Here is a 17947-nt window from a genome sequence, read left to right on the forward strand (position 1 = left end):
CATGTTTTGGCGGTGCAGCGTGCTGCCCTTTTTACTTAACTATATACGAGTTGGCGACTCTGGGTTCAGCACCTGTTCACACTCAGTCTATGTTTGGATGTGCAGGTCAGGTTTTTGAAATGTATTCTCTAGCCTTCTGATCGTGCACTCCCGCCTCCTAGCCACAGGTGTTTTAATTATAGTAGGTCTAATACCCCTCCACAGAGAGTGAGAATTTGAGTCCAAGAAGAGGTTTCACATGTACCCGTTCAGATGGAGACGTTTATTCTCAATGAGGTAGGTCAAGCGTAGGACCTCGTATAAGAGAGATGCCGTAAAGTGGCTACGAGGTACACATAAATATGGCCATTTTTATGCGCTAAAAGCTCTCATTTTTCATATTTCTAGTGCAGTAATGCAGTTCAAATTTTGTGTTTTCAAGTTTGCATGTTTTGGCGCTGCAGTGTGCTGCCCTTTTTACTTAACTATATACGAGTTGGCGACTCTGGGTTCAGCACCTGTTCACACTCAGTCTATGTTTGGATGTGCAGGTCAGGTTTTTGAAATGTATTCTCTAGCCTTCTGATCGTGCACTCCCGCCTCCTAGCCACAGGTGTTTTAATTATAGTAGGTCTAATACCCCTCCACAGAGAGTGAGAATTTGAGTCCAAGAAGGTTTCACATGTACCCGTTCAGATGGAGACGTTTATTCTCAATGAGGTAGGTCAAGCGTAGGACCTCGTATAAGAGATATGCCGTAAAGTGGCTACGAGGTACACATAAATATGGCCATTTTTATGCGCTAAAAGCTCTCATTTTTCATATTTCTAGTGCAGTAATGCAGTTCAAATTTTGTGTTTTCAAGTTTGCATGTTTTGGCGCTGCAGTGTGCTGCCCTTTTTACTTAACTATATACGAGTTGGCGACTCTGGGTTCAGCACCTGTTCACACTCAGTCTATGTTTGGATGTGCAGGTCAGGTTTTTGAAATGTACAGGTTAAAAAATAAACATATACTCACCTTCCGAGGGCCCCTTGTAGTTCGGTCACATGACCGTGACGTCATGGCAGGTCCTTCTCGCACAGGCTCTGTGATGACGTCGCGGTCACATGACCATGACGTCATGGCAGGTCCTTCTCCCATACCATCCTTGGCAAGGGAACCTGCCGCTTGCATGGAGTGTCGAGAAAGGTGAGTATATAATGATTTTTTAAAATTATTTTTAACATTAGATGTTTTTACTATTGGCGCTGCCTAGGCAGCATCAATAGTAAAAACTTGGTCACACAGGGTCAATAGCGGCGGTAACAGAGTGAGTTACCCGCGGCATAACGCAGTCCATTACCGCTGGCATTAACCCTGTGTGAGCGGTGACTGCGGGGAGTATGGAGCGGGCGCCGGGCGCTGATTGCAGGGGAGGGACTAATCGGACTGTGGCCGTCGCTGATTGGTCGCAGCAGCCATGACAGGCAGCTGGCGAGACCAATCAGCGACTTGGATTCCATGACAGACAGAGGCCGTGACCAATGAATATCCGTGACAGACAGAAGGACAGACAGACGGAAGTGACCCTTAGACAATTATATAGTAGATATACACACATTTCACCACAGGCTCAGTTGAGTATTATGTGCCAAATATATAAAGCATCACTCTAGCGTTATTTTTTGTTTTTTATTTCACCGCCGGTGTGATATCACTGATTGCGTGTAGTAATATACTCACCAGTCGCAGTATTCTTCTGTTTTTGATGCTGCCCTGGTTGGTCTTCTTCAGTTTGTGACCTGGTGGATCACTCCAGTGTTTGCTGGGTGGACCGGTGGTAACAATTCAATGTAAGTCTATGAGAGCTAGAAGGAGAGCAGAACGAGTCTCTCATCGACTCACACTGAGAGCTTGTGACCATTACCTCGGATTTCCAGTCAGTTGGGATCAGTAGTCACAACATGGCAGAAAGGGACCAGAGCAGTGCTAGGAAGACCAGAAGACGGCGGTTGGTATTTTACTAGGTGAAGGGAACTGTATAGTAGTGGTGCATTAAGATCTTCCATATACCTTGCCAGAAAAACTACTCGTCAGGGACCAATAGAAACGCCATCACTCTTGCGGAATGTGACGAGCAGACGCAGCAATACCCAGTACTGACTCTTCCTCACTTCAAACCATTTTGCCCGTTGCACAAGTAGTTTGCGACTTTTGAAAGCGTTTTACGCCAATCTTCTGACATGCAAGCTTTGATGAATCGGCCCCTGACTTTTTTTCCTTGCATTTTTTATTTATTTATTTTTTTTAAGTGGAGCACGAAAATTTTTCAAACCATGCTCCCACATAGCGTATATCACTTTTTTTCCCCACAGACGTTTTTGAGCAGGTGTCTTCTCCAATATTCCCAATAGATCTGTTCTCATTATTCCATTTTTGCTTATGTTATCAGTATAGAAACACTGGTATTTTTCACTCAAAATCGCAACTGTATTTTTAATTTTTTTTTCCAGCTCCCCCAAATTCAACAACTTCTATAAAGGCAAATTGGGCATCAGTTTTTATAAATTCATATCCATTTTGCGTGAACTGTTGAATGCAGATTTTCTGCACACAAAAAAATGCAGCATTTACACAAAGTGGGAACATAGTTTTAGTGGTTTTTACTGGTTTTTCCCCATTGAAAAAAACAACATTTGACAAAAAGTGTGTAATTTATGCATTGAAATCATGATCTGAGGGCACCAGTTTGGATAAAGAGGAAGCCCCCACATTCTGTTAACCATTTATAATGATGTAGTCAATATTGACAGCAGCATCTAAGGGGTTAAACAGATTTGGACGGTGCAAATACTGATCGTGGCTGATACAGCAAGTTGTCAGCTATAGTGTCCAGCCGACAGCTGCAGGATTGTCACCTGTATGAGGATGCTATTCTCTTATATCTCAGGTCAGTTAAAAGACATATTGGCTGTCATTAATGGGTTAAATATAACTTAAAAGGAATCTGACAATAACAAAACCGCTGAAATATAAATAAGTTGACACCTTAATATCTTCGATCTGCATTTCCTGAGAAATTAGTGTTAATATGCAAATTAGGCAGTAAGTGCTCTGGAAGTGACAAAGCAGCTAACTAGTTTCTGGTTTTTCAGGTTGTTTTCTGAGCTAACACTGGTCTCTTTAGCTTGATACCTCACTGTTTGAAGCTGTCCAGGCTTAGGCTACAAGACTGCAGTCAATTTCTGTGACTGCAGACTTGTGCATCCTCACATCGCGCACACTGCATAAGGTGAGGATTCTCCGGAGAGCGGCCACATGACTGCAGGTATACAATTTGGATACATGTGGTTACGTGCCGACTAGACTTGCGCAGCCTCGCTCAATGCAAGTGTATTGAGTCCAGACATGTCTAGTCAGAATGTGGCCTAAAGCATACAAATCACATATAATTGTTGTCACATGACCGCTAGTTCCTGGCACCGGAGAATCCTAACCACTCGCAGTGGCTCAAAGTGTAAGGCTGGACAACCCCTTCAATGATTTGTTTAGACCGTCTCACAGCAGTTCCATGCATATAGAACAATTATTCATAGGATCGGCGTACATGGAATATTACTGTTGTAAGTCGCACCAGTCCTATTTACACAGGACAGTGTGCTGAAGATAACGATACTATGCTCATTCTTCAGGTGGAATATTTGGAACCAAGTATGTCTATGAATGCTTGTTCCCCAATTAACTGCCTATCAAAAAGCAGACACAGTATCAGGTTAATTTTCAAGAATAAATAAATCTCAAGACAAGATGCACAAAACAAATATATAAGAGGAGGAAAAAGTATATCCACCAATGTAAAAAATAATGGACAAATCCGGAAATCACAGAGAAAAACCGAGACAAGAGTACAAAATGAAGTGTAAATAACAATATTTATTAAAATATAAAGTAGAACTGTGGGAAAGAATACCATACAAAGCACACCACCAGGGACATATAAATAGTACAAAAAATATAATAATAGTAAATTAATTAACCATGAAACCACCGTCGGCAAGATTGTATATATCCGTATCAATAAGCCATATAGCGGTGTCAAAGAGCAGATGAGATGCTATCATATTGTAAGGTGCATGTGCAATAGTGTAAATAGAAGGCTGAAGGAGACCAAGTAAAGTGCTAGCAGAAATATAAAAAATAGTACTAACTACTGGTGCCAAGTAAGTTAAATAAAGACCTGGTGGACCGAGTGACCAATTAGGTATAGGGTACCAAGCTAGCAGAGCTTACAAGCACATGCACCTTACAATATGATAGCATCTCATCTGCTCTTTGACACCGCTATATGGCTTATTGATACGGAGTAACTAATTAATTAATTTACTATTATTATATTTTTTTGTACTATTTATATGTCCCTGGTGGTGTGCTTTGTATGGTATTCTTTCCCACCGTTCTACTTTATATTTTAATAAATATTGTTATTTACACTTTATTTTGGACTCTTGTCTCGGTTTTTCTTATTTTCTAGAATGTTCCTTTAATGCTACATTCCCACAATGAGTATTTGCTGATTTTGTTATGTTGCAGATGTTCTGAACCTATTATGTAAAGTAGTTTTTGATGTTGCAGTTTTTGTCTCTTGTTGATATGGAGTGTTTTATACCAGGCTGCTGATTTTGATACTTCCTGGTATTGGGCTTTGGCAAAACTTTATCGATACAATTATATGTGAATTAAAATAGTTTTTATTGTGTTTCTGCAGAAGAAAAAGCACTAAAACCGCATGTACATATTTCACCTGCAGATTTTCCACAGGTACGGTAATACAATTCTATGGGGAAAATCTGCACATAAAACTGGAAATTGACATGTTGCTGATTTCAGACATGCACCGCAGCTCAGTTTACGCTGTGTTAAAAAAAGCACAGTAGGCAGATTTCTATAAATCCCATCTACTTTGCTTGAACTGTAAAACACTGTGTTTTGGGGGGCAGGCAGATAAAAATATTTAACTCATTGTGGGAACGTAACTTAACTTTGGATCTTATCTTTTAAAGTCCAGTCCTTAAGACCACTAGAGTTTGTCCATTTATGACCAGTCCATATATACCGCTCCAGATATAGGGTATCTACTGGGAGTAATGTACAGATTCTGTCCCATATTGTCCACAATGGATGGGTAATCTAATCTGTGTAATCCAGGAGGATATCGGGGTCAATAAAACATGCAAGAAGCTTTATTCAGCAGAATCTCCATTAAAAAGAAAAGAAAAAAAAAGCTGGAGAATAAAACAAACATTAAAAATTTGTATACATTTTATATTATGTTACACATGTAGAGACCATATTTACAGAACAGAGTAATAATACTTTACATTATATGCAGTACAGGATTATACATTAGTCACAATACTCCTCTGGAATGGCGGCAGTTTTTATACAAAACACTTTTACGAAGGATCCTGGGTCATACTATCGTCTTTATTGCCGAGAAGGCTTGCAATGCACAATGTTAAAGTATAGACCTCATTAGAGCCGCCCCAGACACTTTCCTTTTTTTGAGCATGTTTTAACCTTTTCGCTGCCAATAACATCCCACAGCACAATCATGATGAATGATCTAGCGTTGCAGGATTCCATCGGTAAGAGCAACATACATTGCAGCAACGAGTTATGAACAGTTTGTTAGCAGCACCAAGTCCATATATATAAATATATATATTTACAATGTAATGGAAGGTGTGGGCTTGGAATCTGAGGTCAGTCGAGATAATAAAAAAAGGTTACAAAGCATAGGGAACGGGAGACTTTATTATTGGGAAGGGGCTGGTTATGTACAGAGCTATATATTAGCGGCTGACTGCACATGCAGAGCCATAGTCTGCTGCCTCCGTCATACACCAGAGGCTATATGTAAAGCTGGAGGAACACTTTATACCGATGGGTAAGGGAAGAGGTTTGGAGGCACTGATCAGGCATTTAGAGGGGTATAATAAAAAGGCATAGGCGGTGCAGGGTACAGGCGGTAGGAGAAGGGGCACCAGGACGGGTACAGAGGCAGCACTTATGTTTAGTACACATCACAAGTAACAGTCAATATATATTATATTGCCAAAGCGCAAGGAGAAAAGATCCTTCATTTCAGGGCAGTGAAAGGTCTATTTGTAAACTAGTGGGAAGGGAGCAGGGAAGCAATGCTTTGTGGGTAACATGCCAGAAGTCACTTTAGATTATAAGGGTTCATTAAAAAAAAAAAAAAAAAAAAAACAGGTGTAAAACAACCAAACAAGCTATACTCATGCCTCGTCTCTGACCCAGGACTGATGCTCTGGTGGTCCTCCAGGTCTTCGGCTACAGTAGTCACACACTGACCCCTTTAAGTAACCAGTGGCGTTAATGGTCTCGTGTAGTACTACTGGCATTGTGGCTCCCATAACTAGGAGGTGCTGGCTGTAGCATGGCACGTGATCGCTGGTTAGCCAAAACCGGGAGGGCCACTGGAGAGTCAGTGCTGGATCGATAGTGGAGACAAAGCGATGAGAAGTGTAGACAGTTTGCTATTTATGCCGTGCACCTATGGACCACAGTATTGTTACCTGTCTGGTGTCTTGTCATTCGCATGGGCAGGAGCAAGACATGGCCACTTTTCACCAACACAACCCGATCATACACCACCTTACTCCTCAGCTTCCTGACTACACTTCAGTGGTCTGCAACGTCTGGTTGAGACTACATCTCCCAGCATGCCTTGGCGACCACCACACATCCAGCACTGTACATCACATATTATCCCTCATATACATTGCCTACATGTAGAACGGCTTTCTAGTCAACCTCACATACAGATTTCTAACAGTGTATGAACAAGACAGATAATGCTCAGGGCCTGGTCTGCATCCACCGCCAGGACTTCCTTCCCATTTATACAACTTCATGTGTCCAGGCTTCTGGGGGATCATGTGCCTTATTAATCCCAGGTCAGATGGATAAACCGGGTTTAATCCTTTAATTCGTACACATCACTACTACCCAGTCCATAGCGGACATCACCCTGCTCTGCGCCTTAAGCCAATAACCATTTCATTGCCGTCTACCTGTGTGTTACACATATTATCAGAAGTTACAGCTACAGACCGGCTGTCATGTGTCAAGGGCAGGAATGGGGTTTACAGCTATAGCGCATAGTCATACCGCAGTGTATTCATCCATGTGCTGGCCCTTAGAACTACACGAAACTATAACATGCCTTATTTTAATGGATCCGTGTGTCTGTTCGCATAGGTGTGACCAAACTTTTGAATTTTTAATATATATTTTTTAAAGCCCTTTAATTCAGCTCAGGAGGTAGAAGCGCACAGCTCCTCTCTAAGCAACTAAATTGGACGAATGGAATCCCATTATTTTGGTTATCAGTTGTGGTCTAAGAACTTGGACCCAAACCGAAGCAATTAGACCTGAAAAATATAAAAAAAAATACTGCCTAAACTTTAGTAACTCAATGAAAGTCCTATTCTCATCTGTTTCTGAATCTGCCATTGTAGGGTGCTTGCTTACAACCAGAAAGGACACAGGAGGCATCTGCAAATAGTGGACGCAGTCGTCTAAGGCTATGTTCACACGCTGCGTTTTTTACTACTACTACTAAAAGCAGGTTTTGCTGCGTTTTTGTTGTCTCTTGTGATAAAGTTTAGTGGCTAAAAAAAAAAAAAAGTGCAACTTTTTTGCTGCCTTTTTGCACTTATTTATTGCTTTCTATGGTTAAAAAATGTTGTAAAAACACTGAAAGAAGTGACATGCTGCAGTTTGCAAAAACAGAAATTTTTCAATTCAGGCAGGGAAAAAAACAGTTTATGAATGAGATATCTGAAATCTCATAGCTTTTGCTGGTACTGTAAAACGCAGCTTAAAATTTGCAGAAAAAAAGTTGCAGAAAAAACGCAACATGTGAACATAGCCTTAATGTGCTGTTCTCCTCACAACTTCTTTCCTCAGTATACGCCCATGAAGTGCAGCTGTCACATGACAAAACAATCTGCAGCTCAGCTCCAGATGCCCCCAGCACCAGTCCAGTCTTATGAAGCAGGACCCTCCTTAATGGGTCCCCAGGACATTTCTAAACAGCTAAAGTTGTTGCATCACTCACTTTTCCCCCTTGTTTCTTCGCTTGCCAAATTGGGCAGGTGAGTATGGGCCCGTAGTGGGACCCCGGCCTAAGACCTCAACTCTCACCAGTAAATTTCCTACACACAGTCATCTGCAATCTGTGGCTGTTCGTTGGGGGAGTTGTAGTACCACAGGTTGCAGACCTTTGCTCCATAATGTACACATCTAGTAATGTATAGCCTGCTGCAGATACCTCAGTATGGTACCAGCAGAGTTAACAAAAGCTACTAGTCGGTATGAGGTAAATCTGTGTGGATAATGGCACTTAGATGATTTACTGGTATATCTGTCTCATACTGGGACGGACAGAGGGCTATCTGCAGCACGACATCAGCCACTAGGTGGGCACACGGCAAGGTTCTCTGGGGCACATATTTCACCCATATGGGGAGGAATATTATTTGCTGCAGTTTGAAAGCGTTCTATAAAATCATTTATATTTCATAGACAAGATTCTGGAAGCAGAAAGAAAAGCCACGAAACCTAGAGGCCAGATTCTTAGACTGCACCACAGCTCAGCGTGGACTGCAACCACCGAGTGATGTGTGCACTTCTTTGTAGCCACTGAGTAGTTCAGACTGGTAACACATGGTGTCACTCATCTGCCATAGAAAGTGTACCTCCAACCATGGGCCGTAGGGCCAGTCAGTCCGATACCTCTCCAACCAGAGGCCAAGTGTGGAAATGGGTTGTCTGACTTGGACAATCTCAGTTTGGTAGAAGGGTCACCGATCAGACGATTAAATGGTTAATCTGTGTTGGGACTGGTCAGCAAGTGTCCAAAGCACTGAACAGACCCTGATGACACAAGTGTGCTAACCTGGCAATACACAGACATGCTGGCTTCCCCAGATTAAGGCTGGTTTCACACCTCCTACATTCATGGCCTGAGTCTGGACCGGCTGTGGGTTTTTTGACCCGAACTCAACAGCCGCCTGAGCATATACGAAGCCTGCTGAGTTCGATTCAGGAGACACATGGTAGCCCATACACGGTGGCTTGTACTCAGACCATAAATTTTGGATATGTGAAAAATGACCCGTGATTCAGTAGGTGGGCAGTTATTTCAGTCATCTGTAGCTATCCCTAACCTCATGTCATAAGACACTTACTATAGTACTGACTAAAGTGGTGCATTGGTGCACAGCGTAAGAGAAGACTAATAGCGGGGAACAGGACATTCTGAAAGGAGTGCAGGCTTAACCAGAAGAGAAGTCTAAAGAGAAAGCAAATAAAGGTAGACACTTATAACTTAGGCCCCTCAGCCTCTGCCCCCGCCGCCGGCCCCTCAGCAGCCCTCCTGGCACCAATACAGCAAAGCTAGCTCAGGTCAATAGATGCATGCTTGTTACAGGATGGAGGCAGTTTCCGTCTTTTATATTTTACAACACTATGACCAGAAAAATTGGATTTGTTGCAGAAATGTCTGAAAATTCACTCCTTCTTATCTGAACCTGGTTGTTTCAGTAGCCGATATTTTGGCAATTAATCTGATTTGTGTGAATATACCGTAAAGGGGAACCTGTCATCAGATTTATGCTGCCTGATCCACTGGCAGCATGAATCAGACAATGGCTGCTCAATTGCAGCTGGGTATGTTTTACTCTGAAATGCTGTGTACACATACTTTGAAAAATTATGTGCCGTCATCCTGTCCACTGAGAATCCTCCACACTGCTCCTAACAGGCCGTGGTCAAGGTCCAGGAGGACCAAAACTTGTCCGTCTTGTAAAGTGTGGCACGTTTAACAGGACACGTGGACAGATCAATAACATTTTCTTCCGTGCAACTAAGGAATGCCGCAGTGTTTTATACACCACAGTTTGGAAAGATGGCGGGGGTGACTATGTTCCCTGACTAGTCGGAGGTGGTCTCCTGCCAAGGTTCGGTCAGCATGAATCTGATGACAGGTTCCCTTTAAGGTACCTCAACTACTGTATCCACTGCAAAATTAACCGTCAGCTAGCTGGACTGCAAAAAGTAGTATACGGTGTGCATAGTAATGTATACATACTTGTATCATGTAAGTGCATATAGTATGTATTATTTTACATACATACAGATGACCACAAATTAAGAAGCTGTACAGTAAAATTCCTTACATCTGTAACTCCAAGATAAGCCAAAATTGCACAATGAGCCAGGCTAAAGCCATAAAAGCCTACAGCCAAGACACAAGCACGCTGGTCCATCAGATGCGGAAATAATGAAATTTTACTGTACATCTGTACACTATATATACTACTCACAGTGTACTTTACATCTATACAGACCAATATACATGCACTCATGTATTGTACACATGCCAAGGTTCACCTTCAGCAGGAAAAGGGTTAACAATGTAAAAAAATGGATTAAGGCACCATAGTTTGAATCTATATTTGGGAAACGTGCTGCAGAGTTGGGAGTGACCCGCTCACATCCGCAGCAGTCTGCTAGGAGATGCATTGTAGAAGTGTGGTGACTCCATGTGTGCACCCTCCCATGTACAGACACCAGTCATGAACGGCCGGCGGTGGCTCACATTTCTGTAAGGGGAACTTAACACACTTTCCAAACTTCATCATTAAGTTCTGCAAAGTATCTTCCCTGTATCTGGTCTGTGGCTGCAATTGTGAGTAGATGGCACCAGAGAACAACAAAAAAAGGACAATGAAAAAATGGGGAGAAAAAAATCCTTTTTCTCCCACTGCAAATAGCTGAAACCATGGGGAAAAAGTTTGTATGCTTAAAATGTGAAGTGAGACCACCATATGGTAACGGCGGAGTGTTTATAGATAATGGCGGAGTCCAGGAAGAGAAGGATTCTGGGATTTGGACCCTTTGTTGGCTACAGGTTCTTGAACTGCTGGGGTTTTGGCCTTCTGAGATTCCAGGCTACTCAGTCCTGAGTCCCTTGCCTCTGCCCAGGCACCTCCACTTAAGCGGGGACTGGGTTCAGAAGCTGATGTTGCTCCAAGAACTGGCTCTTTCCAGTCATTGAAATTAAGGTCAGTAAGCTGCCCGGGGAGCACCACAGTGTGTCGTCGCCAAGCACTTTTCCTACGTCGGGTTTCTGGGGATCCAGGTTTCCGCATTGCTGCCATACAAAGATCATCTGCTGCTGGCCTAATGCGCTGAGGTGTGCGAGGGTGTGAGGACACTGGATCCTCAGAGCCTTCAAGTTTACCCTTACCAAATTTCTTCCGAGCTAGTGTATCTCCAGGAATAAGCCTTTGGGAAGTGAAAGAGTCTTGTGAGCGTGGTCGCTCCGTCTCTCTTCCTCCACCAACCTCTGTGTCTGTTTCCATGTGGCTGAACTCACTGCGTTCATCATCAGCGTCATCACCACCACGAACACTGGAGGCTGGCTCTGAGCACAGTGTAGAGAGAGTGGAGTACCCCGACACAATGGAACGGGCATCGGCAGGGATCCTTTCTTCTACAGGGGCTGGCCACCTGCTTTCAGAGGTTTTAGTTTGTGCATCAATGTCTCCTTCATCCAACAACTTTCGTTCTTGGGACTTTGAAGTCAACGATTCTTGGGGTTCTTCAGCTTTTTCTTGCTTTTCTATGATCTCCACCTCCTGCTCAGGCTGCCCTAGCCGTGCTACCTCATGCTCAGAGTCGTCTTCCTCTGTGCTGCTCCCGAAGCGCTTCTCATCTCTTCGCTTCCTGCGCTTGCGGTTCACTGCTGAAATGAAGGGAATGGACAGGATATCACGGGCATACAACTCCTTTCGAGATGCCTTCAAGAAAAAGAAAATGCAAAATATTTATCTATATTGCTTTATTAGTACTTCAAAAAGGAAGAATCTACGACAGATCAGATGGGAATAAAATTGATGCAAATTTCTGACAGGTCAGAGCTTACAGGGAACTACAATGTTAAAACTCTAAGGGGTTTTCCAAGACTACAAAATTGATGGCATCTTCTTAAGATAAATCATCAATATCTGTGTGATCCAACTATAAGCACATAAGAATAACACAGGAATAACTCTGCCCAGGTTCTGATTACTTGAGATGGATCTACAGAAGAAGCAAGGAGCAGTAACATTCATAGAAACTAATGGGAGTTATGAAAACAACATGGCACAGCCGTTTCTGCAGCTCCCCTTCTAGTGGTCGGAGTTATTCCTGTTTCCGCCATGTAAATGCTGTGTCCATCATATCTATAAAGGTGATTCTTTTTTCCCGGCATCTTTCCTCCTTAGCAGTCGAGTTACAAGTGTGCTATGATTTATTTATTGTAGGCCATACTTTCGGCAAAAGACTTGTGAGAGTACAGCCTTCTTCACGGTGTAAAAGTAGGGAACAAATTCATACCTTTTTGACAGAACTTTTTCTTTAAAGTGGTTGTTCAGAGCCACTCGCTCCCACATTGGAGGTGAGTACATCTATGATGTTACGACCCCACAAGACTGCCAAGACGTGTCCATAATCAGCAGATATCTTGCACGCATCCCGCTTATTACACTGGGATACGGGCATGATACCTACCAATCGTGGATGTGTCTTGCCAGGTGTGGGGGGTCATAATGTCATCAGCACATCTAAATGTGTAACTGAGCGGCACCGATTAACCCATTAACTTTCTTCCTTGTATAATTATTACTTTGTCTACTATATGTAAGACAGGTTACTGCTTCCTATCGGGGGCTCAGTCCACATTTCCAGGCCTAGGAGCTGAGTACTTCAGTGTTTCTTACCTTCGCTTTGGCTGAATCACTATTCGTTGAATCTAAAGTGAAAACAGACAAAAGTGAGCTGAGAATGAAGTAGTAATGAAGAATTAAAGAAGCTCGGGCCTCACACCAAATATATCACGGAGCTCGGGATTAGTCCTGTCTTTTACCTCCACTTTCTCTACTCCATTCACTTTGACACATAAAGAGCACAAATGGGCCACCAATAACCCACAGACATATGGTTAACACACAGTACATGATGGACACAACACCAAAAGTGCAGCCTTTGTCATCAGTTACAAGATTGTTCTTATAGTCTCCTTATTCTCTTTTATTTCGCCATTTCTGTATTTGAAAGAATCAAATGTTACCTTAGAAGTAAAACCTATTTTGCCTCCCGGCTAGAACCATTACTACACTAGACGTGGACTGATCCCGTCGTTTGCCCTAAGCCTCATCCATCACTAGCTGGTATTAAGGGAGCCATTGGCATTGAACATCTCAATCAGATTCTACAGGACATGGTAATTGTAAGGGCAAAAAAAAGAAGTGTGTGAACTGGCAAAAAGATGAGAGAAAGCCTTCACTTATAAGAAATAAATGCTTTCTTCATCCCTGCACACAACACATAAGACTACACACAAGGGAACATTGCAGGCCCCTCCAGCACAGCAGAGAATAATGGCAGAACACACAATGGGATGAAGGAAATGTCAACAGAGGGAAAAGTATGAGACGAGAAATGCTAAAAATGTGTTGAGAGAATGTCACGGAGGATTTCTTGCTTTTAACAGATCTGAAGAGGTAGTCAGCGATAGCTTGCTATTAGGGCAATCCCCAGCAGAGACCCCTTCTACGATGTCCACATGCCCTGTAGTGCAACACAAACATGTACTGGCTATAGAAAAGATTTCCAATTCTTAAGCTGACACATGATATTTACAGAAGGATAAAACCCAAAGAGGAATGAAATGTATTACAGTACAGAAGTGTTCAAAATAGGAGAAATGGATAACGTGGGAAAGAATGAGAGTGCGGAAAATTGGGGCAAGGTACATTAACAAATGGCAATGTGGGGGAGGTAAGCTGTGAGATTTTAAAGGTCCAAGTCTCTCTCATAAAGTTGAACTGCGCCCACTAAACAGACCAATAAAGTGCTGATGAGGATCCCAAATGCTTGTCAACTATTCTAATGAGCGTGTATAGTAGTTTCTCTACTCCAAGTCCACAGGATGTGCAACAAATGAGTGCCATCTCTAGGACCCACATCTATATCCAAATGAGGGTCCACCATAACGTCTGTAGAAATAAATTGAGAGACCTATACACGCCACCTCTCCATTTTTTCTGCCACTGACGCCACCTCTCCATTTTTTCTGCCACTGTATTGAGAGATGGAGGTAAATGAACTCCAATTCTCAACACAGGTACGGGTACCACCACATTTAGAAATATATGGCATAACCTTTGGCTAGACCATAAAGGTCTAACATGAGAATATATCACTTTCAGACAGAAAAGGCTGAAATAACTGGTTACAAGTTAATTGACAGCCAAGCTTCAGCGTTTTAAGAGTTCCCTAAGCTAAACAGTGTCTGCCATCATAAAAGGTGCCCCTTAAGAAAAAAATAAGTATGATGTTGTAGAAGAAAAACTATTACAGGTGAAAAACAATGATGGTTGCAATGGAGGTTATTTTAGTGCATATTTAGGAGACACTGTATATCTGGGAGGTGGGGGAGCCTGCAGACTCCTTGCTGGGGCCGCTCTGTAAGTATGTGAGAGCAGCATTAACACAGGACATTAGCGTGACACAACGCCACACAGTAACAGCCATCAAATGTGTTAATCCCCGGGCGGGCGATGGGTGGAGACAAGAGAGATGAACAGCTGGTCTTTTCCTCCACTGTCACTCTGCAGTAAATAGCAAAGTGACAGCGCTTGATCTTTTCCAGGAATTCAGTTGGGTTTTCCCTGACTGAGACAGGTAAACTTTTGCCAATGAATCAGTGTCATCCGTTGCCATCATCTTTATGGATCTACATTGTATATGTAATATAGGAGGCATCTCTCTTGCAACCAACCAAGTGATTAGGAGGGAAAGCGGCAGAAACCAACCATACCCGTTCACGGCTGCTGAAGATCCGCTGAGAGAAGAGAAAGGAGGAGGAGAAGGGACAGATATTGGGAGAAGGAGGAAAGGAAAAAAGGCTGGGAATTATTACAAGTCACAACATGCCAGGGAGGATCAGGCCTCTGTTTCCACCTTAAGATGATGTGTGATGTGTCTAGAACACAGCCTAAAATTGTCACGTGTGTGTAACTGACAGTGGGAGGAATATCTGAACATTTCTACATAAAGAAAATATTCTAAAACTACTGTGTTTACTCAGAAGAAGATTACTCGCAATGATGGCTGCAGAAGTTACCTGAGGTGTCTCCTGGTGCTATAGTCCGTCCTATGTTTGGCAGAAGGTGTTCGATATTTGGTACAGATTGTGCATCAAACTCATCCACGGGAGTCTAAAATACAAACCACGGATCAAATATGGAGGTGCAAAATACATGTACAGACCTAAACCCAGGACACGCAAGGGTATCTGCCCACTAGCATTTATTCATATATCTATGGCCTGGATGGGAGAAAAAAAGATCAGATCCAGTCTACATTCTATCTGTTTGTTCTCGGGTGGGAGCCAATTTACACATAGAAATTGCATGATTTATACAGAATGAAAAATGTCCAGAAAATGGGCATGTACTGTAAACCTATGAGACAGAAGACACAGCATGCCATTATTAAAGGGGTTCACTCACAACAATCTCAGCAAGGCTCAACATTACTGAGTGCACTTACCTTTTCAGCTTTTTCATGCTCATCACTAAAGAACCAGTCAGACTAGAAAAGAAAAAGAAAGAAAGAAAGCGTTAACTTCACCGCTGTGCTCTGCTTTACGGACGGCCCTCACAGTCAGTGCGGGAAGCTGACGGCGAGGGACGCGACAGACACCGGAATGTAAGTATGTAGTGTTTTTTTTTTTTTTTTTAGGTAACCAGGGTAAATATCGGGTTACTAAGCACGGCCCTGCGCTTAGTAACCCGATGTTTACCCTGGTTACCCGGGGACCTCGGCATCGTTGGTCGCTGGAGAGCTGTCTGTGTGACAGCTCTCCAGCGACCACACAGCGACGCTGCAGCGATCGGCATTGTTGTCTATATCGCTGCAGTGTCGCTTAATGTGACGGTACCCTTAGGGGGACTTATCCCATATGTTGTGCAGATGTTCCTGTATACAATTCCCACTGCTTGGTTGTGGCGTTCGGTATACGCTGTTCCTGTTCCTGCTTGCATTTTGCATCCTGCCACTATATGTTGGACGGTTTCTGAGGTTTCTTTGCATAGTCTGCAACTAGGGTCTTGTCTTGTGTGGCAGATATATGCACTGCTCAAAAAATAAAGGGAACACTTAAACAACAGAATATAACTCCAAGTAAACCAAACCTCTGTAAAATCAAACTGTCCACTTAGGAAGCAACACTGTTTGACAATCAATTTCACATGCTGTTGTGCAAATGGAATAGACAACAGATGGAAATTATTGTCAATTATCAAGACACACTCAATAAAAGAGTGGTTCTGCAGGTGGGGGCGCTACCAAGAGAAAGGCCAGTACGCCAGGAGATGTGGAGGGGGCCATAGGAGGGCAACAACCCAGCAGCAGGACCGCTACCTCAGCCTTTGTGCAAGGAGGTACAGGAGGAGCACTGCCAGAGCCCTGCAAAATGACCTCCAGCAGGCCACAAATGTGCATGTGTCTGAACAAACAGTTAGAAACCGACTCCATGAGGATGGTCTGAGTGCCCGACCTCCACAGATGGGGGTTGTGCTCACAGCCCAACATCCTGCAGGATGCTTGGCATTTGCCACAGAACACCAGGATTGGCAAATTCACCACTCGTGCCCTGTGCTCTTCACAGATGAAAGAAGGTTCACACTGAACACATGTGACAGACGTGACAGAGTCTGGAGATGCCGTGGAGAGCGATCTGCTGCCTGCGACATCCTTAACCCTGCTGTTCTGTTTGGTCTGGGGAGACCAATTTTGAACTTTGGTATTTTTTGGGGTGTTCAAGATGTGGTTCTGAAACTTGTGGTTGATTGACTTAAATGAGGATGGATCGGTCGGCCACGGGTTTCAGAGCCGCATCTTGAATATTTTAAAGAATATTGAAGTTCAAAGTCGGTCATTTTTGACCAACAGAACAGCAGGGTTAAGCATGACCAGTTTGGCAGTGGGTCAGTAATGGTGTGGGGTGGCATTTCTTTGGAGGGCCGTACAGCCCTCCATGTGCTCGCTAGAGGTTGGCCCTGAGTTCCTCCTAATGCAGGACAATGCCAGACCTCATGTGGCTGGAGTGTGTCAGCAGTTCCTGCAAGATGAAGGCATTGAAGCTATGGACTGGCCTGCCTGTTCCCCAGACCTGAATCCGATTGAACACATCTGGGATATCACGTCTCTCACCATCCACCAATGTCACGTTGCACCACAGACTGACCAGGAGTTGGCGAATGCTTTAGTCCAGGTCTGGGAAGAGATCCCCCAGGAGACCATCCGCCGCCTCATCAGGAGCATGCCCAGGCATTGTAGGGAGGTCATACAGGCACGTGGAGGACTCACACACTACTGAGAATCATTTCCTTGTCTTGAGGCATTTCCACTGAAGTTGGATCAGCCTGTAACTTCATTTTCCACTTTGATTTTGAGCATCATTCAAACTCCAGACCTCCGTGGGATATTAGTTGTGATTTACGTTGATCATTTTTTTATTTTTTAGGTTTTATTGTTCTCAACACATTCCACTATGTAATGAATAAAGATTTACAACTAGAATATTTCATTCAGTAATATCTAGGATGTTGGATTTTAGTGTTCCCTTTATTTTTTTGAGCAGTGTATAATTCTATAATACTTAGTTTTGATGCCCTAGATACTTAGATTTCCATAGGCCCTAATTTGATCCTAATATTCTCCAATAGAGCGTGTTTTGTGCTGCCCGCAATACGGGCAAAGCAGGTGTTCTGCGCCTCCCAACCAGTGGACTGTTAGCATTCCCCGAGACCCTTTCTCTAGTAAAGTATGGAACTATTTA

The 17947-nt window shown here is 43.2% G+C and overlaps 1 protein-coding gene across 1 annotated transcript in view; it reads right to left on the reverse strand.

Annotated features, from left to right (window-relative positions):
• Positions 1 to 5179: 5179 nt before the first annotated feature.
• Positions 5180 to 17947, reverse strand: part of ARHGAP23 (Rho GTPase activating protein 23) — a 115485-nt gene continuing 102717 nt past the window's right edge. The window contains exons 21-24 of the mRNA XM_069751705.1: positions 15655 to 15696; positions 15227 to 15320; positions 12819 to 12850; positions 5180 to 11855 (exon numbers count right to left, since the gene is read on the reverse strand). Coding sequence (XP_069607806.1) covers positions 10899 to 11855; positions 12819 to 12850; positions 15227 to 15320; positions 15655 to 15696 — 1125 coding nt within the window. The 3' untranslated portion in view covers positions 5180 to 10898. The remainder of the gene's footprint in view (positions 11856 to 12818; positions 12851 to 15226; positions 15321 to 15654; positions 15697 to 17947) is intronic.

This window comes from Ranitomeya imitator, chromosome 2 (genome assembly GCF_032444005.1).
Source record: "Ranitomeya imitator isolate aRanImi1 chromosome 2, aRanImi1.pri, whole genome shotgun sequence".
NCBI classification, from domain to species: Eukaryota; Metazoa; Chordata; class Amphibia; order Anura; family Dendrobatidae; genus Ranitomeya; species Ranitomeya imitator.